Raw genomic sequence first — 26212 nt, forward strand, 5'->3', positions numbered from 1 at the left:
TAATTCCAGCTACTCGGGAGGCTGAGGTGGGAGGATCGCTTGAGCCTGGGAGGCAGAGGTTGCAGTGAGCTGAGATTGCACCACTGCATTCCAGCCTGGGTGACAGGGTGACACCCTGTCTCATGTCTCAAAAGAAGTTAGGAAGGGAATGTGTAATATGTGGAGTTTGAGGTCCCTTTGACACCCTTGAAGTATACATGTTAAAGAGGCAGTTGAAAACTTGGATGTTGATACTGCGAGAGAGGATAAAGGCTGATGATGAAGATTTATATGGCTTCTCAGTCACAGTAGTCTTCCCTTTGTTTCCTCTTTTCTGTAAAAGTTTTGTGTAATTTCATTGTTTTGGGTCCTTTGTAAAAATGTGATATAGCCCTTCCACCAATGTGGTCATCTATGTTTTCTAGTATAGTCCTGGAACACAGTATCTATATCATTTGGGAATTAGAAATGTGGAATCTCAGGCCTCACTCCACATCTACTAAATTAGAACCTACATTTGCAGCTGGGTGTGGTGGCTCACACCTGTAATCCCAGCACTTTGGGAGGCTGAGGCAGGCGGATCACCTGAGGTCAGGAGTTTAAAACCATCTTGGCCAACATGGTGAAACCCCATTTCTACAAAAATTAGCTGGGCATGATGGTGGGTGCCTGTAATCCCAGCTACTTGTGAGGCTGAGGCAGGAGAATCGCTTGAACCCGGGAAGCAGAGGTTGCAGTGAGCTGAGAGTACGCCATTGAACTTTACCCTGGGCGACAGAGTGAAACTCCGTCTCAAAAAAAAAAAAAAAAAACCTACATTTGAACAAGATCCTCAGGTGATTCCTATTCATATTAATGTTTGAGAAGCTTATGTTAGGCTTTAAGACTCGGAACTTGTTTTTTGTAGTGCCATTTTTCCCCCCGAGTTGCGTGCTTGGGTACTTTTTTTTTTTTTTTGAAACAGGACCTCATTCTGTTGCCCAGGCTGGAGGGCAGTGGTGCAACCATGGCTTGTTTACTGCAGCCTCAACCTCCTGGGCTCAAGGGATCCTCCCATCTCAGCCTCCTGAGTAGCTGGGACCACAGGTGTGTACCACCACACCTGGCTAGTTAAATTTGTAGAGACAGTGTCTTCTTTGTTGACCAGGCTGGTCTCAAACTCCTGGGCTCAAGTGATCCTCCCACCTTAGCCTCGCCAAATGCTGGGATTATAGGCATGAGCCACTGTACTCGGCCTTGTGTGCTTTTATCTGTAATGTGATCATCACCCACTTCCTACATGGTCTTTTCTCTTGCACTGTTGTTCAGAGGAATCTGCTTCTCTATCTCCTATAGCAAACATGTAGTTCTTTGAGGTTCTTTCAGAACTTTTTGTACTTACAAAAGTTGGGAAATTGGCCAGGCGTGTGGCTTAGGCCTGTAATCCCAGCATGTTGGGAGGCCAAGGCTGGCCTATCTCTTGAGCCCAGGAGTTAGAGACCAGCCTAGGCAATGTGACAAGACCCCGTCTCTACAAAAATTTAGCTGGGTGTGGTGGTGCACGCCTGTAGTCCCAGCTACTCAGAAGGCTGAGCTGGGAGGATGGATTGAGCCTGGGAGGTGGAGGTTGCAGTGAGCCGAGATTGCACAACTGTACTCCAGCCTGGGCAACAGAGCGAGAGAGATCCTGTCTCAAAAAAAAAAAAAGTGGGGAAATTGGCAGTGCCTAAAATGAAGTCAGGAAAGGACAAATCAGCATATTCTTGGGGCTGATGATGACTTTGATGCTTTTTGTAGAACCATAGTTTTGTGGCATGTTGAGCTTTGATAGCTCCACTCAGTCCCAAGAAAATGATCATTTGGGAGATAAGGGGAACGTTTGGAAATCTTTTCTACCTACCTTGCAGCAGCAGGCTCAGCAGCATCCGGAAACAATCACAGAGATGATGACACAGCTTCCGTGACTAGCCTTAACTCTTCTGCCACTGGACGCTGTCTCAAGATTTATCGCACGTTTCGAGATGAAGAGGGGAAAGAGTATGTTCGCTGTGAGACAGTCCGAAAACCAGCTGTCATTGATGCCTATGTGCGCATACGGACTACAAAAGATGAGGAATTCATGTGAGTTTGATTTACCACTTCCTTTTTTTTCTTTGAGGACAGAGTCTTGCTCTGCGGCCCAGGTGGAGTGCAGCGGTGTGATCTTGGCTCATTGCAACCTCCATCTCTCGGGTTCAAGTGATTCTCGTGCCTCAACTTCCAGAGTAGCTGGGATTATGCCCAGCTAATTTTTGTATTTTTGGTAGAGATGGGGTTTTGCCATGTTGACCAGGCTGGTGTTGAACTCCTGGGCTCTAGCAATCTGCCTGCCTCAGCCTCCCAAAGTGCTGGGATTACAGGCATGAACCACGGCACCTGGCCTGATTCACCACTTTCGAGTGTGATAGGGAGAATAGTAATAATGGTGGGGAATGGTGATTGGGGTGGGTGCTTGAATTTTAGTGACAGGATTCTTCACAGTTATTTCTAGAACTCTGCTGTAATTGAGAACTATCTTGCCTTTAGATTGGGTTTGAATAGAGCCAAATTACAGGGAAAATTCTATTCGGTATTTGCCACGAGATGAAGGCATGTTTTGTTCCATTTTGGTCCTTTGCATTTTGATTGGTTGGTTTGCAAAAATCTTAGAGATTACTGGCCGGGTGCGGTGGCTCACGCCTGTAATCCCAGCACTTGGGGAGGCTGAGGCGGGCGGATCACGAGGTCAGGAGTTCGAGACCACCTGACCAACATGGTGAAACCCTGTCTCTACTGAAAGTACAAAAATTAGCTGTGTGTGGTGGCACGCACCTGTAATCCCAGCTACTCAGGAGGCTGAGGCAGGAGAATCGCTTGAACCTGGGAGGCAGAGGCTGCAGTGAGCCAAGATCTCGCCACTGCACTCCAGCCTGGGTGACAGAGGGAGACTCTGTCTCAAGAAAGAAAAAAAAAAAAAAAAAAACCTTAGAGATTACTCAGGACTTATTCTAAGAGAGTTACCTCTGCAAATGGAGGGCTGACTAGGGAGGGAGATGGGAATGGCATGTAGCCCCTTTTATCTTAGCCTGGATGGATTACTTTAGTCCTGAGATGTTAGCTATCACGATAGTCTTCTTGGTTAAGGTTTGCTTATGGTCCTGTGATTTTTCTTCCTCTGCTGCTCACACTGTTCAGTCGAAAATTTGCCCTTTTTGATGAACAACATCGGGAAGAGATGCGAAAAGAACGGCGGAGGATTCAAGAGCAACTGAGGCGGCTTAAGCGGAACCAGGAAAAGGAGAAGCTTAAGGGTCCTCCTGAGAAGAAGCCCAAGAAAATGAAGGAGCGTCCTGACCTAAAAGTAAGTATAATGTGGTGTGATTACAGCTAACGGAGTAAAGGAAGAATGTATACCTTTTCCTTTAGCTTTTGATATCCTCCTTTACTGGGAATGAGGGAAGTATATTGTGGAAAGCTGGTTTGAATTGATGTGACTACTTGGGGGTGTTCTCAATATTAATGTGAGTGGTGTTGACAATTCCACACCAAATCTGGTGCTATTGTTCTCTCTCTCTTTTTTTTAGACAGGGTCTGGCTCTGTTGCCCAGGCTGGAGCGCACTGGCATGATCTCGGCTCACTGCAGCCTCTGCCTCCTGGGCTCAAGCCATCCTCCTACCTCTGCTTCCCAAGTAGCTGGGACTACAGGCACGAGCCACCACACCCAGATAATTTTTGTATTTTTTTTAGAGACCGGGTTTTGCCATGTTGCCCAGGCTAGTCTCAAACTCCTGAGCTCAAGTGATCCTCCCACCTTGGCTTCCCAAAGTGCTGGGATTGCAGGCGTGAGCCACCATGCCCTGCTTGTCATTTATTCTTTTTTTTTTTTTTTTTTTTTTTTTGAGACAGAGTCTCACTCTATTGCCCAGGCTGGAGTGCAATGGCGCGATCTCAGCTCATTGCAACCTCCGCCTCCTGGGTTCAAGCGATTTTCCTGCCAGAGCCTCTCGAATAGCTGGGATTACAGATGTCTGCCACCATGCCTGGCTAATTTTTTGTATTTTTAGTAGAGACGAGGTTTCACCATTTTGGCCAGGCTGGTCTCGAACTCCTGACCTGGTGATCTACCAGCCTCCACCTCCCAAAGTGCTGGGATTACAGGCATAAGCCACCACGCCTGGCTTGTTATTTATTCTTTTTTTTTTTTTGAGACAGTGTCTCACTCTGTTACCCAGGCTGGAGTGCAATGGCGCAATCTCAGCTCATTGCAACCTCCACCTCCTGGGTTCCAGCGATTCTTGCGCCTCAGCCTCCCAAGTAGCTGTGCTACCAGGCATGTGCTACCATGCCCAGCTAATTTTTTTTTGAGACGGAGTTTCGCTCTTGTTGCTCAGGCTGGAGTGCAGTGGCGCCATCTCAGCTCCCTGCAACCTCCACCTTCCCGTTTCAAGCGGCTCTCCTGCCTCAGCCTCCCGAGTAGCTGGGATTACAGGCGCCCGCCACCACGCCCAGCTAATTTTTGTATTTTTAGTAGAGATGGGGTTTCACCATGTTGGCCAGGCTGGACTTGAACTCCTGACCTCAGGTGATCTGCCCACCTCGGCCTCCCAAAGTGCTGGGATTACAGGCATGAGCCACCATGCCTGGCCTTATTCTTTATCTGAAATATTTTCTAGGAGTTGAGATAGGTTTGGTAGGTTTTTTTTTGTTTGGTTGGTTTTTTTACAGACAGAGTCTTGCTTAATCGCTCAGGCTGGAGTGCAATGGTGTGATCTCCACTTACTGCAACCTCCGGCTTCCAGGTTGAAGAGATTTTCGTGCCTCAGCCTCCCGAGTAGCTGGGATTACAGGCGTGCACCACCACGCCTGGCTAATTTTTTGTATTTTTAGTAAAGACAGGGTTTTACTATGTTGGCCAGGCTAATCTCAAACTCCTGGCTTCAAGTGATCCTCCCACCTTGGCCTCCCAAAGTTCTGGGATTACACGCATGAGCCACTGCTTTTGGCCCAAGTTTGGTAGGTTTTTTAACATGTACTTTCATGTCTGTTGTCTGTGTGTATATATTTTTAAATATGTACCTTTAAAATATTGTACATATTAAAAGAAGCAACAAAAGTAAAACATACAAGTTGTTTTCCATAACTTAGGATCACAGATACTACTGTGATTGTAATAAGCATCCTAAGATGAGGCAGTTGTGGTACAGTGGAAAGAGCCATGAGCTTGGAAACAGAAGATCTGAATTCAGGTTCTGTTTCTGCCATTTAATAGGTCTGTGACCTTAACCTCTCCAAACTTGTTTTCTCTAATATCAAATGATATGTCCACAGTGTTGTTGTATTAAATGATATAATTCAGGGGAAGCACTTTATAAACTATAAAATATTCAACAAATGAAACTGTTCTTAATGCATACTGAGGTCATTAAGTGTTTTAATGTTCCTTTTTGTATGTGGCATTAGATAAGTGTGATACAGTATTGGCCCCATTTTACAGATGAAACTGAGGTCTAGGATACCAGAGCTACTCATTTGCAAAACTGAGATGGAGACTTGGTGTCTTCGAACCTTTTTCTTGTTTTGACTAGAGAATGGGAATACACCCAGCAGGCTGATGATGCTGCTGAATGTAGATGGGCTTCCAACAGCTTGTCTCCTGCATATTTAATATTTTCATAGTTTACAACTTAAATTGGGAGTGGAAATCTTCTCTTTATTCTTCTTACCTGATTTTTAAAGCAATGTTTAGTCTCTGGATTTCATTTTTTTTCTATGTGTCATTTCCATACATGCAGTTTTGTCTAGTGGCTTCTGGTTGATCAGTGCATAACAATTCTATTAGAGCAAAAGTTCTGAAGCTGACTTTGTTTTTCCCGTCTTGTATGTACAGTTGAGCTTTGAACAACATAGGTTTGAACTGCATGGTTCCACTTATGCGTGGATCGTGGTACGTGGAGCCTGTGTATATGGAGGGCTGGCTTTTTGTATATATGGGCTTCACTGTGTGGATTTTGGTATACTTGGGGGTCCTGGAACCAATCCCCTGCATATACTGAGGGACGACTTTATTTCTTACCTGCTTATCTCTGATATGTGTTTCAGCCTACTTACCTCTGACGTGTTTGATACTTTTCCTTTTGCAGCTGAAATGTGGGGCATGTGGTGCCATTGGACACATGAGGACTAACAAATTCTGCCCCCTCTATTATCAAACAAATGCGCCACCTTCCAACCCTGTTGCCATGACAGAAGAACAGGAGGAGGAGTTGGAAAAGACAGTCATTCATAATGATAATGAAGAACTTATCAAGGTTGAAGGGACCAAAATTGTCTTGGGGAAACAGCTAATTGAGAGGTAAGAGATACCAGGCAGGAAGTGCTATGGGACAGATTTATTTGAGGTTGGTTATATTGGTGGCTGGCAGGGGTAGATGTGATGTGTTCTCTGAAGTGGAACTGAAGGAACAGGAATTTTGATGGCGTTTCCTCAGTTATTGTTGCCAGTAATGAAAATTATAGCACTGATTAGGTTGTACCACTTGTTTTGGAGCATGCTGCCTAACTTCTGAGTCTGTTTCCTTAGTTACAAAATAAAACCACCTTTACCAGGATAGTTAAGAAGATAAAATGAGACAGACTACAAAGCATACAGTACAGTGCCTGACATATAGTAGATGTCAGTTATCTCTTCTTGTTCTACTTCTAGACGCTTATAATATTTGCAAGGTCCCTAATCTTGTTGTGTTTTTTTTGAGACAAAGTGTTGCTCTGTTTTCCAGGCTGGAGTGCAGTGGCTCACTGCCACCTCTGCCTCCTGGGTTCAAGCGATTCTCATGCCTCAGCCTCCCGAGTAGCTGGGATTACAGGCGCACGCCACCACGCCCGGCTAATTTTTGTATTTTTGTAGAGATGGGGTTTCGTTATGTTGGCCAGGCTGGACTCAAAACTCCTGACCTCAAGTGATCCGCCTGCCTAGGCCTCCCAGAGTGCTGGGATTACAGGCGTGCTGGGATTACCATGCCCGGCCTAATTTTTGTATTTTTAGTAGAGACAGGGTTTCGCCATGCTGGTCTCAAACTCTTGTCCTCAAGTGATTCTCCCACCTCGGCCTCCCCAAGCGTTGGGATTACAGGCGTGAGCCATCACTCCCGGCCTCGTAGTGTTCTAATAAAGGACCATCCCAAAAGATGGATGAGACATAGAAACTGTGCTTATACTTGTGTCTTGCCCTCAGAGAGTTTAATAGATAATAAAATGGAGAAGTTGTAAAGTTCTTTCCCCTAACTTTTTAGTTTGAAAATGGCAAAACCTACAGAAAAGTTGAAAGAATATAATATATAATTCCTCTAAATTCACTAATTGTTAACATTTTGTCACATGTGCTTCATCTTTATATACCTAAAACTTTTTTTTCCTAAATCATTTGGAACTAAGTTGCAGGCATCATATTTCACTCCTAAGAAAGTTAACATTAATGTAATAATATATAATATTCAGATCTCATTTAGTCTTCCCTAGTTGTCTCAGTGTCTTTTATTGCTTCCATCCCCAGTTCTGGATTCAATCCCAGTTCAAACATTAAATATATTTTGAATCTCTCTTAATCTAGAATGATTTTCCCTACCTTTTATGTTTTTCTTTTCTTTTCTTTTCTTTCTTTTTTTTTTGAGATAGGGTCTGGTTCTGTTACCCAGGCTGGAGTGCAGGGGCATGATCTCAGCTCACTGCAACCTGCGCCTCCCAGGTTTAAGTTATCCTCTCACCTCAGCATCCAGAGTAGTTGGGACTACAGGTGTGCAGTACCACACCTGGCTAATTTTTGTATTTTTTGTAGAGACAGGATTTTGCCATGTTGCCCAGGCTGGTCTCAATCTCCTGGGCTCAAGCAATCCTCCTGCCTCAGCTTCCCAAAGTGCTGTGACTACAGGCATCAGCCACTGCACCCAGCCCCATTTATGTTTTTCATGACATTGAATTTTTTGAAGATTCCAGGCCAATTGCCTCAAAATATTCCATATTCTGGAATTGTCTGTTCTCTCATTGATCAGATTCCAATTAAATGTTGTTGGCAAGACATTTAATGTCATATTTAGGTGATATACTTACTGTACTACATCAGCAAGCACATAATGTCAGGTTTTCCCACTGTTTTGATCATCTTGTTAAAGTGGTGATCCTCAGATCCTATAATAAAATATGTTTTTTCTTTGTAATTAACATGTTGATGAATATCCTGTTCCCTGACAATCTTTTAATAGTTTTAGCATCGGTTGATGACCATTGCTTTATTCAGTTATTTCAGTGGGGGTTCCAAAATGGTAATTTTTCTAATTCTAGCATTTCTTCAACATTAGCTAACATTTTTCTATAAAAAAGAGCTTTCTACTCTCCCTTTCCAAGTATTACTATGGATTCTGAAATTCTTTCCTTTGGAAATTTAATGTTTTATAATTCCTTAACATAATTAATTTTGATGCTCACATAGTGCCCCAAATTTGACTCCCTCAAGCCAGATCCTGTGTTTTTTTTTTTCTTTTTTTTTTTTTTTAATGACCCTATAAATATTTGAGAACTTCCTTGCTTTCTGGCACAAGATGTTTTTGTGTTTTTTCTCGAGACAGAGTCTTGCTCCTTTGCCCAGGCTGGAGTGCGGTGGCGCAATCTCGGCTCACTGAAACCTTTGCCTCCCGGGTTCAAGGGATTCTCCTGCCTCAGCCTCCCGAGTAGCTGGGATTACAGACCTGTGCCACCACACCTGGCTAATTTTTGTGTTTTTAGTAGAGATGGGTTTTCACCATGTTGGCCAGGCTGGTCTTAAACTTCTGACCTCGTGATCCGCCCGCCTGGGCCTCCCAAAGTGCTGGGATTACAGGCGTGAGCCACCGTGCCCAGCCTTCTGGCACAAGATGTTAAAAGCTCTCTTTCAAATTTTCCTATCCTATATACCTAGAGTCGGCCATTTCTCCAAAAGCCCAGGTTCCTTTTTCTTTTTGAGACGGAGTCTTGCTCTGTCACCCAGGCTGGAGTGTGGCACACTGTAACCTCCGCCTCCCTGGTTCAAGCAGTTCTCCTGCCTCAGCCTCCCGAGTAACTGGGACTACAGGCACGTGCCACCTTGCCCTGCTAATTTTGTATTTTTAGTAGAGACAGGGTTTCTCCATGTTGGTAAGGCTGGTCTCGAACTCCCAACCTCAGGTGATCTGCCCGCCTCCACCTCCCAAAGTGCTAAGATTATAGACATGAGCTACCACGCTCAGCTGGTATACATATATTTTAAATTACAACTTTATACTGATACCTCCAATTTAGTTTATAGATCTTTTTTTCTCATCTTCCCTTATTTCATATTTGTATCCATTCTCAAGAAATAACTTAATTTCTGTATGTATTTACTTAGAAATCAATATATTTATTGAGAAATTTGCTCTGTCCTATGATATGTACAAAATAGTTTCAGAATTACTATAATAATACCACTACCACCAACAAACCCATAAAGTAGGTTCAAGATGGTTTTTGTAGTTTATTTTTCTTGGACTACATGCCACTGAGGTATAGTTAGGTTATTCCAAACTTTTTTTTTTTTTTTTTTTTGAGACAGAGTCTCGCTCTGTCGCCCAGGCTGGAGTGCAGTGGCGCAATCCCAGCTCACTGCAACCTCCGCCTCCCAGGTTCAAGAGATTCTCTTGCCTCAGCCTCCCGAGTAGCTGGGATTACAGGTGCCCGCCACCATGCCCAGCTAAGTTTTTTGTATTTTTAATAGAGACGGGGCTTCACCAGGTTACCCAGGCTGGTCTCGAACCCCTGACCTCAGGTGATCCACCTGCCTCGGCCTCCCAAAGTGCTGGGATTACAGGCGTGAGCCACCATGCCCGGCCTTCCAAACATATTTGAATCACTTCTTTTTTTGTGTGTAGTTTAAGAAATCAATTTGATACAGTACAGTCATTTATTTCTGTTTGTTTTCAGTTTTGGGTTCCTTTTCCCATCCTTGTTGATTTATTTTATATGCCCAGGCTGGAGTGCAGTGGTGCAATCTCAGTTGACTGCAACCTCTGCCTCCTGGGTTCAAGTGATTCTCCTGCCTTAGCCTCCCAAGTAGCTGGGACTACAGGCACGTGCTGCCACGCCAGGCTAATTTTTGTATTTTTAGTAGAGATGGGGTTTCACCATGTTGGTCAGGCTGGTCTCGAACTTCTGAGCTCAGGCAATCCGCCTGCCTGGGCCTTCCAAAGTGCTGAAATTACAGGCATGAGCCACTACACCCAGCCTCCATCCTTGTTGATTTAATTATTAATATCCGTAATAGTCATTGTTTTTTGAAACACATTAGAAGAGGAAGATGGGCCGGACGTGGTGGCTCATGCCTATAATCCCAGCACTTTGGGAGGCTGAGGTGGGAGGATCACTTGAGCTCAGGAGTTCGAGACCAGCTTAGGCAATATAGTGAGACCCTGTCTCTATTACTGAAAAAACAGTTTTTAAATTTAAAAAATGAAGAAGAAAAAATGTGATACCATGGTCCCTTATAGTGGAAAAGAAGAAGGTGAATGAGCTTTAATGATTGAGGGAAGCCCAAACTAGTTTGTTTTCTGTTTTCAAACCAGTTTTTAATTTCTTGTTTCCATTCTGAACCTAGCCTTTTAACATTTAAGATAGAATGTTGGGGCTGGGTTCGATGGCTCACACCTGTAATCCCAGCACTTTGGGATGCCAAGGTGGGTGGATCACCTGAGGTCAGGAGTTCGAGACCCGCCTGACCAACATGGTGAGACCCTGTCTCTACTAGAAATACAAAAATTAGCTGTGCGTGGTGGTGGGCTTCTGTAATCCCAGCTACTTGGGAGGCTGAGGCAGGAGAATCACTTGAACCTGGGAGGTGGAGGTTGCAGTGAGCTGACATTGCGCCATTGCACTCCAGCCTGGGTAACGAGCGAACTACAGCTCAAAAAAAAAAAAAAAAAAAAAAGAATGTTGGAACTGGAAGGATTCTTAAAATTCTTTAGTCTGGTTTCCTTATCTTCCCAATAGGGAACTGAGGTAAAATTGTGACTTGCCTAGTTATTTATTAACTTGGAGAGCCTATGAGGGCTTGCCTGATCTGAACCTTAGAAGGTGGATGTTTGGCCTTTGGTTTGGCTTTTTCCTCGCTAGGCTCATGCTTAGGTACCTTGGACTTTTTTTAAATTATAGTTGCTTTTTTCCCCTTGGGAACTAGAAATAGGGGCTGTATCTTACTAAAGTGTTTTGATTTTAGTGCGGATGAGGTTCGCAGAAAATCTCTGGTTCTCAAGTTTCCTAAACAGCAGCTTCCTCCAAAGAAGAAACGGCGAGTTGGAACCACTGTTCACTGTGACTATTTGAATGTGAGTATGTGCATTGCTTCCTTCTGATTAGGTAGGTTATCATTGATTCCCCAGCCCTGTATGCCACAGCTCTGACAGCCTTAGATTCTCCAGTTGCCTTGCCCTGAAAATTATTTGTACTGTTCATTATAAGATTTCTAAAATATGTTTGTCTAGTTAGAGAAAGTGGATTTTTTTTTTTTTTTTTTTGAGACAGAATCTCACTCTGTTGCCCAGGCTGGAGTGCAGTGGCACAGTCTCGGCTCACTGCAACCTCCACCTCCCAGGTTCAAGCAATTCTCCTGCCCCAGCCTCCCAAGTAGCTGGGATTACAGGCGCACACCACCACACCCAGCTAATTTTTGTATTTTTAGTAGAGATGGGGTTTTGCCTTATTGACCACGCTGGTCTTGAACTCCTGACCTCAGGTAATCCACTCGCTTTGGCCTCCCAAAGTGCTGGGATTACAGTGAGCCACCGTGCTCGGCAGATTTTTTTTTTTTTTTTTTTTTTGAGACAGAGTCTCGCTCTGTTACCCAGGCTGGAGTGCAATGGTGTGATCTTGGCTCACTGCACCCTTTGCCTCCCAGGTTCAAGTGATCCTCCCACCTCAGCCTCCTGAGTAGTTCAGATTACAGGCACATGCCACCACACCCAGCTAATTTTTGTATTTTTAGTAGAGACGGGGCTTCACCATGTTGCCCAGGCTGGTGTTGAACTCTTGGCCTCAAGTGGTCCACCCACCTCAGCCTCCCAAAGTGCTGGGATTACAGGTGTGAGCTACTGTGCCTGGACAGAATGTGGATTTTTTTTGGTCTGAGGAAGCATTCTGATTTCACATTTCTCCTTAGAGACCTCATAAGTCCATCCACCGGCGCCGCACAGACCCTATGGTGACGCTGTCATCCATCTTGGAGTCTATCATCAATGACATGAGAGATCTTCCAAATGTGAGTTCATTGCATTGGATATCTATAGTAGGGATGTCAAGGCCTTTTGTTCTGTCTGTGATTTCCAATAGAGGGCAGTAATCTGTAGATTTAGGTAACTGGAATGCCTAATTTTTAGGGAGTTAGTTTTTTTTGTTTGTTTGTTTTTTTAAGCAGTTTAGTAGAGGAAACAGACCTGCTCCATCTAGAAAGATTCCTTTCAGTGTTGATAGCCAGGTAGATAGGTAAGATGTGAAAGTCTTCAGGAATTGGCTCTGGCAAGTGTTATTTGCTGATGTATGGTTCTGGCCCTTGTTTGCAGACATACCCTTTCCACACTCCAGTCAATGCAAAGGTTGTAAAGGACTACTACAAAATCATCACTCGGCCAATGGACCTACAAACACTCCGCGAAAACGTGCGTAAACGCCTCTACCCATCTCGGGAAGAGTTCAGAGAGCATCTGGAGCTAATTGTGAAAAATAGTGCAACCTACAATGGTAAGAATCAAATGTTCCATGATTGCAAAGGTCACTGTTCCGATCCTTATTCCTTAGTGGCCCTAAATTCAGACTAGATTGGACTGAGAGGACTACAGTGTATTTGTGCATTCATTTGTGGGTATGAAAATCAGGTAATGTACATTTTCAGTCATTTAATAAATATCACTTCTTTTTTTTTAAGGAGGGGGTTGGAGTCTCACTCTGTCATCCAGGCTGGAGTGCAGTGGCGCAATCTTGGCTCACTGCAACCTCCGCCTCTCGGTTCAAGCAATTCTCCTGCCTCAGCCTCCCGAGTAGCTGGGATTACAGGCGTGCGCCACCATGCCTGGCTAATTTTTGTATTTTTAGTAGAGACTGGGTTTCACCATGTTGGTCAGGCTTGTCTCTAACTCCTGACTTCGTCATCCACCCGCCTCAGCCTCCCAGGATTACAGGTGTGAGCCACTGCGCCCGGCCTAATGTCACTTCTTTTTATTCCCACTGTTTAATTCTTATATCCTTTGGAGAATTTGGAGTCTATTCGTTGCAATGAAACAGTTCCATGGAAAGTAGTGGGAGACGTGGTCCTAGGTTAGTACAAAAGAGAGACATTCGGCTGGGCGCGGTGGCTCACGCCTGTAATCCCAGCACTTTGGGAGGCCAAGGCGGGCGGATCACAAAGTCAGGAGATTGAGACCATGGTGAAACCCCCATCTCTACTAAAAATACAAAAAGTTATCGGGGCGTAGTGGCGGGCGCCTGTAGTCCCAGCCACTCGGGAGGCTGAGGCAGGAGAATGGCGTGAACCCAGGAGGCGGAGCTTGTAGTGAGCCGAGATCGTGCCACTGCACTCCAGTCTGGGCAACACAGCAAGACTCCGTCTCAAAAAAAAAAAAAAAAAAGAGAGAGACGTTCAGTGTGGATGGAATCTGTGTAGAGTATGCACTTGTGACCATATTTGCTGTGTCTGAATCTTCGATTTGGTCTACAAATTTGTTAGAGGTGCTGTTACATGTTCACTTTGCTCAAAAGCTGAGAAGACAAAGAGGAAGAAATCTGTTTGTCTTTTTTTTTTTCCCTTGTGAGACAGGGTTTCACTCCTGTTGCCCAGTAGCCTCCTGAGTAGCTGGGACTACAGGTGCTTTCCATCACACCCTGTTAATTTTTGTACTTTTTTGGTAGAGATGGGGTTTCGCCATGTTGCCCAGGCTGGTCTCAAACTCTTGAGCTCAACCGATCTTGCCCACCTTGGCCTCCCAAAGTGCTAGGATTACAGGCATGAGCCATTGCGCCTGGCCTGTTGCTGTGTCTTAAAAAGAGGAAACAGTATAGCTTCTGCATGTAAAGGATAAGGTTTTCTGGTTTCCATTTGCATCCTTGAGCACAGATTCACAGATATAAATGTAGGGATTCGGAGTACAGATAGAGTGTAAATCATGGCTCTGGCACTTACTAATTGAGTTACCATAGACAAGTTATTTAACTTCTCATACCCTCCTCAGTTTTCTCATCTGTAAACATGGGATAGTAGTACTACGTGAATTTTAAAACCTTTCACAAGCAGGCCCAACCCATTTATCTACTTTCTATCTCCAATAACTGGCTCCCATACCCACTATCGACCCCTGCCACACTCAGCATTATATTTCACAAAATATCCCTTATCATTTCTTCATGACTTTGCAGTCTTTGCTCTCTCAGTCTTTGCTCTCTTTCTGGGATGCCTTTCTTCCCTATATTTCCAGACCAACTCATATTACCTCTTTTTATTTTATTTTTTTTTGAGATGCAGTCTTGCTTTGTCGCCCAGGCTGGAGTGCAGTGGCGCCATCTTGTCTCACTGCAACCTCTTCCTCCCAGGTTCCAGTGATTTTCCTGCCTCAGCCTCCCGAGTAGCTGGGATCACAGGCGCCCACCACCACACCTGGCTAATTTTTGTATTTTTAGTAGAGACGGGATTTCTCCATGTTGGCCAGGCTGGTCTTGAACTCCTGACCTTGTGATCCACCCACCTTGGCCTCCCAAAATGCTAGGATTACAGGCATGAACCACCGCGCCCGGCCGCATTCTCCTTTATTTCACCATAAGAAATCTTTAAAATGGATACTGTTATAACCCTCATTTTCCAGATGAACATACAAGCCCGTAGTGTTTAAATAGCTTTAAAAAATTTATTTTTTTTTATGATGAGGTGATGGGTTGATGTGTGCAGCAAACCACCATGGCACATGTTTACCTATGTAACAAATCTGCACATCCTGCACATGTACTAAAAAAAAAAAAAAGAGGAAGATGACTTTACCTTTAGGGGCATTTCTTTTTTTTTTTTTTTTTTTTGAGACGGAGTCTTGCTCTTTGACCCAGGCTGGAGTGCAGTGGCGCTGTCTTGGCTCACTGCAAGCTCCGCCTCTCAGGTTCATGCTATTCTGCTGCTTCAGCCTCCCGAGTAGCTGGGACTACAGGCGCCAGCCACCACGCCTGGCTAATTTTTTGTATTTTTAGTAGAGACAGGGTTTCACCGTGTTAGCCAGGATGGTCTAGATCTCCTGACCTCGTGATCCACTCGCCTCGGCCTCCCAAAGTGCTGGGATTACAGGCATGAGACACTGCACCCGGCCTTTTAGGGGCATTTCTAATCTACATTTGTGATTTTCTTTTTTTGGAGATGGAGTCTTGCTGTGTCGCCCAGGCTGGAATGCAGTGCTGCGATCTTGGTTCACTGCAATCTCTGTCTCCTGTGTTCAAGCGATTCTCCTGCCTCAGCCTCCTGAGTAACTGGGATTATAGGCATGCACCACCACACCGGGCTAATTTTTTTATTTTTAGTAGAGATGAGGTTTTGCCATGTTGGCCAGGCTGGTCTCGGACTCCTGACTTCAGGTGATCTGCCCTCCTCAGCCTCCCAAAGTGCTGGGATTACAGGCGTGAGCCACTACACCCGGCTGATTTTCTCTTTTGAGGCAGTCTCACTCTGTCACCCAGGCTGGAGGAGTGTGGTGGTACAATCTTGGCTCACTGCAACTTCCTCCTTTTCTGGGATTCAAGCGATTCTCCTGCCTCAGCCTCCTAAGTAGCTGGAACTACAGCTGCGCCCCACCACGCCTGGCTAATTTTTGTATTTTTAGTAGAGACAGGGTTTCACCATGTTGGCCAGGCTGGTCTTGAACTCCTGGCCTCAAGCGATTCACTGACCTTGGCTTTTCAAAGTGGCGGGATTACAGGCATGAGCCACCACTAGGCTTAGGCATGAGAATCACTTGAATCTGGGAGGTGGAGGTTGAAGTGAACCAAGATCGCACCATGGCACTCCAGCCTGTGCGAGAGAGCGAGACTCTGTCTCAAAAAAAAAAAAAAAAAAAAAAAGATAAAGTAGAGATGTTAATCCAGTTATATCTAACGTCAGAGCCTGTACTCTTAACCACCATGCTCCATATACTGTTCTCCACTTTTTCACTTACTGTTTATGCCTCACAACCCTGCACTTGTCTTCTGCTGAAGTACCAGCTACATCCTAATTGCTGGATCCACTGGCCACCTTTCAGAAATAACCTTTTATTTAAACACCTTTATTGAAATATAATTCACATACCATGCAGTTTAACCATTTAAAGTGGTCAGGTTTTTTTGTTTGTTTGTTTGTTTGAGATGGTGTTTCGCTTTTGTTGCCCAGGCTGGAATGCGATAGCGTGATCTCAGCTCACCGCAACCTCCACCTCCTGGGTTCAAGCGATTCTCCTGCCTCACCCTCCCAAGTACCTGGGATTATAGGCATGCGCCACCACTCCCGGTAATTTTGTATTTTTAGTAGAGACGGGGTTTCTCCATGTTGGTTGGGCTGGTCTTGAACTCCCAACCTCAGGTGATCTGCCCGCCTCGGCCTCCCAAAGTGCTGGGATTAAATCAGGCATGAGCCACCACGCCCGGCTGGCTAAAGTGGTCAGTTTTAACATGTCATCCATATTGTAACATGTATCAGTACTTCATTCCTGGTTTTTTTTTTTTTTTTGAGACAGGGTCTCACTGTGTTTTCCAGGCTAGAGTACAGTGGTACAGTCATAGCTCACTGCAGCCTCACCCTCTTGGGCTCAAGGAATCCTCCCGTCTTAGCATCTCAAGTAGCTGGGACCACAGGCGCATGCCACCATGCCTGGCTAATTTTTATTTTTTATTTTGTAGAGACAAGAGTCTCACTGTGTTGCCCAGGCTGGCCTCAAACTCCTGGGCTCAAGCGATCTTCCTGACTTGGCCTCCCAAAGTGCTGGGATTACAGGCATGAGCCATTGTGCCCAACCTCATTTTTTTTTTTAATCATGTAATACTCCATTGTATGGATGCCCCACATTTTGTCTGTCAATTGATGGACCTTTAGAGATTGTTTATAATTTTGGCTAATGCAAATAATGCATCTGTGAACATTTTGTGAACATTTTTGTACAGACTTGTGTGTGGACATTTGGGGTTTTTTTTGTTTTGGAGACAGTCTTGCTCTGTCGCCCAGGCCGGAGTGCAGTGGCACGATCTCCGCTCACTGCAACCTCCACCTCCTCGGTTCAGGCGATTCTCCTGCCTCAGCCTGCCAAGTAGCTAGGACTATAGGCGCGTGCCACCACGCCTGGCTAATTTTTTGTATTTTAAGTAGAGACGGTTTCACTGTGTTAGCCAGGTTGGTCTTGATCTCCTGGCCTTGTGATCCACCCGCTTGGGCTTCCCAAAGTTCTGCGATTACAGGCATGAACCACACATTTGCTTTTTTTAATTTTAATTTTTTTTATTTGTCAGGCAAGTAAGACAGTTAAGGGACACTTGTTTTTATTTCTCTTGGGTATATAAAGATCGAGCATCCCAAATCTAAAAACTTGACATGCTCCAAAATCTTAAACTTTTTGAATGCCTGCTTGATGCTCTAAGGAAATCCTCATTGGAGCATTTGGATTTCTAATTTTCGGATTAGGGATGTTCACATACTTGCAGATATTCCAAAATATTTCAGATTCTTAAAAAACCTGAAATCTGAAACACTTGTGGTCCCAAGCATTTCAGATAAGGGATACTCAGTCTGTACCTAGGAGCCGAATTGCCGAGTCCACATGGTAACTCTTATGTTTAATTAACTTTTTGAGGAACTGCCAAACTGTTTGCCAGAGCAGCTGCACCATTTTGTAATCCCACCAGCAGTGTATAAGGGTTCCAGTTTCTTCACATCCTTATCAACACTTGTTATTGTCTATCTTTTTCCTTCTAACCATCCTAGTGGGTGTAAAGTGGTATTTCATTGTAATTTTGATTTGCATTTCCCTATTGACTAATGATGCTGAAAATTTTTGCATATGGTTAGAAATACCATTCTTGAACTTTTGTGCATTTGCCACTATTGACCACTTTTTCCTCCTTGATACTGTCTTCTCCCTTTTCCAGAAATACTTTCTCGAATCATTTCCTTGCCTTTTCATTCTCATTACTTCAGCCATAATATATCTGTTAACATCACTATCTCCAGCCCCATACCTCTCTTCAGGGCTCCATACCTGTGCTTCCAGTTGTCTGCCAGACATGTCCATTTTTCATTGCCCAACTGGCAACTTATTGTCTGATTGTCTATCTAGTTGTACATCCTAGAAATCATAGTCATAATTTATTCCATCTTCACTTCCCCACACTCATAGATAACCAAGTCCCATAAATTGGAAATTCTAAGTTGCCAATGGAAAAACAAATAACAAAGATACTGGTCTGGGGTTAGGAGAGTGTTCGCAGTCATCATACTCCTCTTGGCCAGCAGTGTCCCACGTGTTCAGGCTAACGATTTGCCCATCCACGGATGTCTGGACGCTATAGTTGTCAAAGACAGTGGGGGGATATACTCCTCAGGAAAGACATTTGTTGTATAACTGATGAGGAGGCAGGTTTTACCTATAGCCTCATCTCCTACAACCACACATTTGATTGTCTGCATTCTTCCCTTGTAGTCCTATGTACAAGAGAGACAGAAAGAATATTCAGAGATGCTTGGTTAATGTAGGGAGCTATTCTAAACATTTCTCTCTGAGGAGAAGATGAGGAAGATAGGATGCCTCCCACACTCTCTATACCCTTAATGCCATACAAGAGTCAGCTACAAAGGGTTGTATAAGTCAAGAGTTCTTACCCTGGAGTCTGTGGACTACTAGAGGATGGGCTTCAGTAGGTCCTAGAAGCCTCTTCCGAAGTTGTGTACAATACTATGTATATGTGCATAAGTGAATTTTTCTGGAAAGAAGGTCCAGAGCTGTCACCAGTATCTCACAGAAGGCTTTTTAATCTTTGGGTGAGCTCAAAAAGATTAAAAACCATTCATCCACATAGGTATTTGTGTTACACCGTTATCATAAGGTCTGGATCTACTGTATCAAAGGTACTAAAATATTGTAGGTGCTCAATAAATGGTTAGTAATTTTTAAAAATTATCATAGAAGGTTTCCAGGGTTGAATCAAGAAACATGGCTGTCACTTTGGGTCTCTGGCTATAGAGCCAGCAGAGGAACCTCCATTCCTGAAAAACAGAGACATCACAATACTGGAGAGAAAGGCAGACAAGTCACACTCAGCTAGAGAAATGGTTAAGAGGGCTAGGCGCGGTGGCTCACGCCTGTATTCCCAGCACTTTAGGAGGCGGAGGCGGGCAGATCACCTGAGGTCAGGAGTTCGAGGCCGGCCTGGCCAACATGGCAAAACCCCATCTCTACTAAAAATACAAAAATTAGCCATACGCGGTGGCACATACCTGTAATTCCAGCTACTCAGGAGGCTGAGGCAGGAGAATCGCTTGAGCCCAGGAGGCAGAGGTTGCATTGAGCCAAGGTCACGCCATTGCATTCCAGCCTGGGTGACAGAGCAAGACTCTTGTCTCAAAAAGAAAGAAAGAAAGAAAAAAGAAATGGTTAAGAGTCTGGGCTCTGAAGTCAGGAGGCAAAACCCAGTTCTCCCTCTAATCTTTGTGAACTTGGGAAAGTTTTGTCGTTTTTGTTTTTGTTTTTGTTTTTTGGCAGAGTCTTGCTCTGTCACCCGGGCTAGAGTGCAGGGGTGCATCTCAGCTTACTGCAGCCTCTGCCTCCTGGGTTCAAACGATTTTTGTGCCTCAGCCTCCCGAGTAGCTGGAATTATAGGCATGTGCCACCACGCGCAGCTAATTTTTGCGTTTTTAGTAGAGACAGGGTTTCACCGTGTTGACCAGGCTGGTCTTGAACTCCTAGCCTCAAGTGATCCACCTGCCTCTGCCTCTCAAAGTGCTGGGATCACAGGCATGAGCCACCGCACCCAGCCAGAGAAAATTTTTAACCTGAGGGTTAAATGAAAGAAGGCATGCGTAGTACTTATTAGTCTCTCTCACATAGCCAGTACTCATTAAGTGTTAGAAGCTACTATGTCTTCTTAATAATTCTACTATTCTACTACTGGAGAAGGCAAAAATTCTGTAATATGGTTACAATGCTAGATAAACCAGGAGTCTCATCCCCTTCAACCTTATGTGAGTAAAACTACAGGTCTTAATGCCACCATACTCATCCATTTCTTCATGAATCAGTATTTCACAGTAAATGATATGGCAGAGATGATCTCCAAGAAGCTTGTTTATTATGAGTTCCTATATTTATACCCCCATATTAATACCCCATCAATGCCTTGCCCTCAATTTAGGTCCCGAAGTACTCTACTTTCTGTAGGTTCTTAACTACTGCCCTAATTTCAGACCTAATTCTTATAGCAGTACCTTCTTTAAGTGTCAGAGCACAGAGGAAAGGGCATTAAATAATCATATATATTTGGTTACAGAAAAAAAATTGAGAATCAATTTATTTCTCACCTTGAGGATTTGGGGAAATAGAGACATCCCCCATTCTGTTGTCTCATTAGCTAAGGTCTACATTAGGCCCATATCATAGGCAAAAACAAACACAACACCTCATTTTGGTCAGAATAAAGAAAAGTGAGCCGGGTGTGTGGCTCATGCCTGTAATCCCAGCATTTTGGGAGGCTGAGGTGGGAGGATTCCTTGAGCTCAGAAGTTTGAGGCCAGCCTGGGCAATATAGTGAGACTTCGTCTCACTAAAAATAAAAAAAAATTAGCCAGGCGTGGTGACACGTACCTGTAGTCCCAGCTACTTGGGATGCTGAGGTGGGAGGATTGCTTGAGCCTGGGAGATCGAGGCTGCAGTGAGCTGTGATCACACCATTGGACTCCAGCCTGGATGACAGATGGAGACCCTGTCTCAAAAAGAAGAAAAAAGAAGAAGAAAAGTGGCTTTCAGAATATGCTTTCCACAAGCCCACTAGGGGTTGCTCTCTGCCCACACAGAGCCAATTCTGAGTGGCGAGGCCTCCCACCTAGAAGTCTTCTTTAGCACAGGTTCCACAGCTAAAATAAGTCCAGAGCATAATTTAACTCTGGTAGGAAACCACCCCAGGGTATTCACTGACCATCAGCCGGTTCTTTTTCCATCTAGGAATAGGCATAAGGATCAAACACACAAGGTCGATAGAAAAGGGGCACAGTCATCACCACCTTCCTCGAGAATAGCCTTCTTTGACTTTCCTGATCTGGATAAATGTATTTCCCCTCTGAATTCCTACAACAATTACTGTCTGTGCAACTCATTTTCCCAGCTTCCTCTAGGTATCATCCAGTGTCCAACACCTCTGCTCAAAGTGACTGCTTCCAGAACAACAGTGCAACTTAGGCAGTTGCTGAACCAGAGTAAAACTCTTAGGGACAGGCCGGGCACGGTGGCTCACGCCTGTAATCCCAGCAGTTTGGGAAGCTGAGGAGGGCAGATCACTTGAAGTCAGGAGTTCAAGACCAGCCTGGCCAACACTCCAACCTGAGTGACAGAGCCAGACCCTGTCTCAAAAAAAAAAAAAAAAGAAAAATTCATATTGAAACTTAATGCCCAAATGTGGCAGTATTGAGAGGTGGAGTTTTCAGGAAGTGACTGGATCTTGAGGACCCTGTCCTCATGAATGAATTAATCCATTCATGGATTAATAGATTAATGGGTTAATATGGGAGTGGAACTAGTGGCTTCATAAGAAGAGGAAAAGGGACCTGAGCAAGCATGCTCAGCCCCCTCACCATGGGATTCTCTGAGCCACCTCGGGACTCTGCAGAGTTTCCACTAGCCAAAAGGCTCTTACTAATTGTGGCCCCTCAACCATGGACTGCTCAGCCTCCATAATTATAAGAAATTTCTTGTTTTTTGTTTTTGAGACAGAGTCTCACTCTGTTGCCCAGGCTGGAGTACAGTGGCATAATCACAGCGTAATGCAGTCTCAGTATCCCTGGGCTCGATGATTCTCCCACCTCAGCCTCCCGAGTAGCTAGGACCACAGGTGTGCTTCAGCACACCCAGCTAGTTTTTGTATTTTTTTTTTCTTGTAGAGACAGGGTTTCGTCACATTGCCCAGGCTGGTCTCGAACTCCTGGGCTCAAGCGATCTGTCCACCTCAGCATCCCAAAGTGCTGGGATTACAGGCGTGAGCAACCACCCCCGGCCCCAGTAAGCAGATTCAGTTGTTGTAAAACAACTTATAGCATACTGTGTTGTGCTGTCAGCAGTAAATGCATTTATGATGTTTTCCACTCATTATGTGTTTATTGGGATGTAACCCTATCATAAGTCAAGGAGCATCTGTATCTCATATGCAGCTCCTCCATAATTCATGGCAACCAATATATTCCTCTATTTATACTAATACTCTATTTTTAAAAAAAAATTATGGAAATTGTTAGACACATACAGAAATAAAAGAGGAAGTAAACTTCAGTGCTATTCAGTCAGTTCAACACTTTGTTAGCATATGGTCAATCTAGTATATATTTTCAGCTTTTGTATCATTTCATCCATAAATACTTAAAGCATTTATACTCTGTCTTGCAATAATTTATTTTCAAGTCATTTCTTTGACTAGACCAGCAACTATCTTTATTTTTTTGTTCTATTTTTTGAGATGGGGTCTCACTGTCACCTAGGCTGGAGTGCAGTGGCACAATCTTGGCTCACTGCAGCCTTGACCTCCTGGGCCGAAGCAATCCTCCTGTGTCAGCCTGCCGAGTAGCTGGGACTACAGGTGCATGCCATCACATCCAGCTAATTTTTGAATTTTTTTTTGTAGAGGTGAGGTCTTACTATGTTGCCCAGGCTGGTCTCAAACTCCTAGGCTGAAGCAATCCTCCTGCCTCAGTCTCACAAAGTGTTGAGATTACAGGCGTGAGCCACTGTGTCTGGCCTAAGCCAATAAGTCTCATAGGCAGGAAGTCTGTCTTATTTTTCCTTATATTCCCATCATTGAACACATTGTACACAGTCATTAAACATTTGTTAAATGAATAAACAAGTGAACGCTGAATTAAATAATAAGTGAGAATAGAACTGACGTTTTGGCTCTGGGGAGCACTAACACAAAAGGAGAGACAGACGAATACAATCTAGCAAAGGATATGTAAAAGAAGTAATTGGAATTACTTGCTAGATGAAAATATTTTAGCTGCTTTATGATGAGCTTAAATTAGGGCATTCATAAGCAGGGAGTGTAGGAGATAGGTCAGATAGTTCAAGGATTTTCTGAAGCTTCTGATAGGGATCAGTATGGAGATTTTTTTTTTTTTTTTTTTTGAGATGGAGTTTCACTCTTGTTGCCCAGGCTGGGGTGCAATGGCACAGTCTTGGCTCACGCAACCTCCACCTCCCGGGTTCAAGTGATTCTCCTGCCTCAGCTTCCTGAGTAGCTGGGATTACAGGCATGCGCCACCATACCCAGCTAATTTTGTATTTTTAGTAGAGACGGGGTTTCTCCATGTTGGTCAGGCTGGTCTTGAGCTCCCAACCTCAGGTGATCCGCCTGCCTCGGCCTCCCAAAGTGCTAGGATTACAGGCGTGAGCCACCACGCCCAGCCCAGAGATTCTTTTTTAACACAGGCTTGTATTAACCCGATGTTATTAGAACACCACAAACCGTAAATTCTACAAACAAAAGTTGCAATCACAAATTTTGTATGTTAAGTGTGGGAAAATTACAAGTCACCCATCGGTCTCTTTAGGCATTCTTTTTCTTTTTATTGTATTTTCAAAAACGACTTTATTCATCGCACGTATTAAAAAAAAAATTCCCACCCCTGGAAATGAGCTAAAAAAGTAAACAAAATCCACCTCCCACCTCCATGTTCCCACTTCCTCCAATTCCCTCCAAATAAAAGGGAAAAAAGGCAAAGGAAAAAAAAACTGAAAAACAAAAACACCCCTAAACCCCCAAAATCAAGGTAGTGCATTTCCCCAGGGAGAAGGGGAATTTACACTGGAGCTGCTGGGGGCAGAACGGAGATCTTCTGGCTACAGGAACCTGCAAAGAAAGACACTCAAAACAGAAAAAGAAACACAAAAGGAAACAAAATAGATCACCAGGCAATCTGGAGGGGCAGGGAGCCGGAGAAGAGGGGTGGGGTGGGTGGTAGACCTGACTGGACAGGAGCTGGCAGGAGAGGACTGTGAAAGGTGAGAAGACGGAGGGAAGGTAACAAGCAGAACAGTTTGGTGTCCTTCCAGAGCCCTGGCTAAAAAATAAAAAAACCTCCTACCACCCACGCCCACCTACCCTTGAGCAGCCCCCAGGGGGGTGAAATGGGGCAGGGAAACATGGGGAGCAGCTTGCTAGTTGAGACGTGTCCATGGCGAATCCCCAGAGTGAACAAGCAGCCTCCTGCCCCACTCCCTGGGCCTTCCCCTGCTCCCTAAAGCAGGTCCCTCCTCAGCAGTTAGTTATGGGATTCTCCCCCCTTCCACAGTGTATCTTTTTAAAAAAATACCTTTTTCCCATCAAGGTCATCTTCTGTTTTTTGTTTGTATTTTTTTTAATTCTTTTTTTTTTTTTTCCCTTCTGTCCTCTTTTTTTCTTCTCTCTCCTCCTCATACTTTTTTTAGTAAGGGGAGTACCATGATGTCGCTCTAGCCTGGCCTCTGTAGACGTGACCCCGGGGCCTGCTGTTAAAACCACTGTGGAATTGAGAGAGGGAACTGTTGTAGTTGGTGGTCCGGGCATGGTAGCAGGCTCGTGGAAAACCCCGATCTGTTGTGCTGATTCCTGGTCTGTTGGTTCATTTTGGGATCACCTTGATTTGCCTTCCTCTAAATAGGGAGTCATCTAAGGCCAGGGAAGTCCTCACTGACTCTTTGTCTGAGAACTCTATATATGCAAACCCTTTGGAATGGCCACTAAATTGGTCACAGAGTATGGTAACACGGTTGACTGAACCACAGCCATGAAAGTGAGCTTCCAGCTCTTCTGCTGTTGCACCATAGTCAACATTGCCAACATAGATGGAACGGGCATCGGCCTCCATCTTCTCCTCAATGACATGATCACTGGGCCAGGATTTCCTGGAGGTGGACTCATACTCATCTGCTTCTCTACCTCGTTCTGTAGCTCCTTTAGCTTCTCAGCTTCTTCCTCCATCTCCCTAACTCGAGCTTTGATAGCTTCCAGCTCCGGATCCTCAATGGCGCTGTCTTCCGGGTCACCCTCGACCAGTCATGGCTCCTCCTCCTCCTCTTGGCTGCCAGGGGCTCCCGAACCAGGCCTGGAGCTCCCGTGGGGGTGGGGGGCGCAAGGCCAGGGAGGCTCCTCTTCAGGCTTGGGCTCCGGCTCGGGGTCCAGCGGCAGCTCCTCAGGCTCCAGTTCCTCAGACTCCAGGCCGTTCCCGTAGTCCCCTACGCCCCCCGGGGCCCCCTCCCCGGCCTCCCCACCGGCCCCAGGCACAAGATGGCGCCACCGCCCTGACCCGGAGGCCCGACCGCCTGCAGCCCCAGCCGCCCGCTGCTGCCTGCTCACTCTTTAGGCATTCTTAAAGAAATTATTGCTCCCCTTCCATAGTATTATGTTTGAGGTATTAAAAGCAGCAGTAGTACTACTGTGTGTAGATACACACAAATTAAGGAAAGAGTTAAAGTTAGTTTATTCATTCATATTGTGTAACTGCTATGTTTTAGGTGCTGGAAAATGGACATAAGTCTGGTATATCTGTCTAACCCATCAGTTAACCTGGTGCCTGACACATTTTAGGTTCTTAAGTAAGTGCATTAAAAGGATAAAGAAGTGTTGGCAGCTTTTGCCTCCCATTATTAATGGTTTCATCTCTTTCTGTTCCTCTACAGGGCCAAAACACTCATTGACTCAGATCTCTCAATCCATGCTGGATCTCTGTGATGAAAAACTCAAAGAGGTAAGACAGTTAGAATGAGAGAAAGGCAGTGGAATTTGAAGGTGGGGGTGGGATATCAGGGTTTAGGAAGTAGGGAATTTAACAGAAGGAAAAATATATGCGGGAGTAGCAGATCTTTAGTATATGTGAAGGCTGGAAGGGACTTATAGAACTCATAGGCCAGTCCCTTTTGTAGATGGAAAAACTGGGCCCGTAGAAGAAAAGTATTTGCTCTGGACATCTTGACTATTAACAAA

General features: G+C 44.7%; 1 protein-coding gene and 1 pseudogene across 10 annotated transcripts in view; one reads left to right on the plus strand and one right to left on the minus strand.

The window, feature by feature from the left end:
- Window positions 1–26212, plus strand: part of TAF1 (TATA-box binding protein associated factor 1) — a 100303-nt gene that overhangs the window by 29150 nt on the left and 44941 nt on the right. For 8 of the 10 annotated variants that reach the window (XR_010154851.1, XR_010154852.1, XR_001713978.4 and 5 more), the window contains exons 23-29: window positions 1866–2079; window positions 3172–3337; window positions 6118–6329; window positions 11232–11340; window positions 12171–12269; window positions 12571–12748; window positions 25909–25976. Coding sequence is in view for 7 of the 10 variants with exons in the window: in XM_016943026.3 (XP_016798515.1) it covers window positions 1866–2079; window positions 3172–3337; window positions 6118–6329; window positions 11232–11340; window positions 12171–12269; window positions 12571–12748; window positions 25909–25976 (1046 nt within the window). In the remaining 3 variants the exon portion in view is untranslated. The remainder of the gene's footprint in view (window positions 1–1865; window positions 2080–3171; window positions 3338–6117; window positions 6330–11231; window positions 11341–12170; window positions 12270–12570; window positions 12749–25908; window positions 25977–26212) is intronic. The other 2 variants (XM_054676341.2, XM_024352972.3) reach the window with 1 other exon arrangement.
- On the minus strand, window positions 24675–25305 carry LOC112206830 (polyadenylate-binding protein 2-like; annotated as a pseudogene).

This window comes from Pan troglodytes, chromosome X (genome assembly GCF_028858775.2).
Source record: "Pan troglodytes isolate AG18354 chromosome X, NHGRI_mPanTro3-v2.0_pri, whole genome shotgun sequence".
Taxonomy (NCBI): Eukaryota; Metazoa; Chordata; class Mammalia; order Primates; family Hominidae; genus Pan; species Pan troglodytes.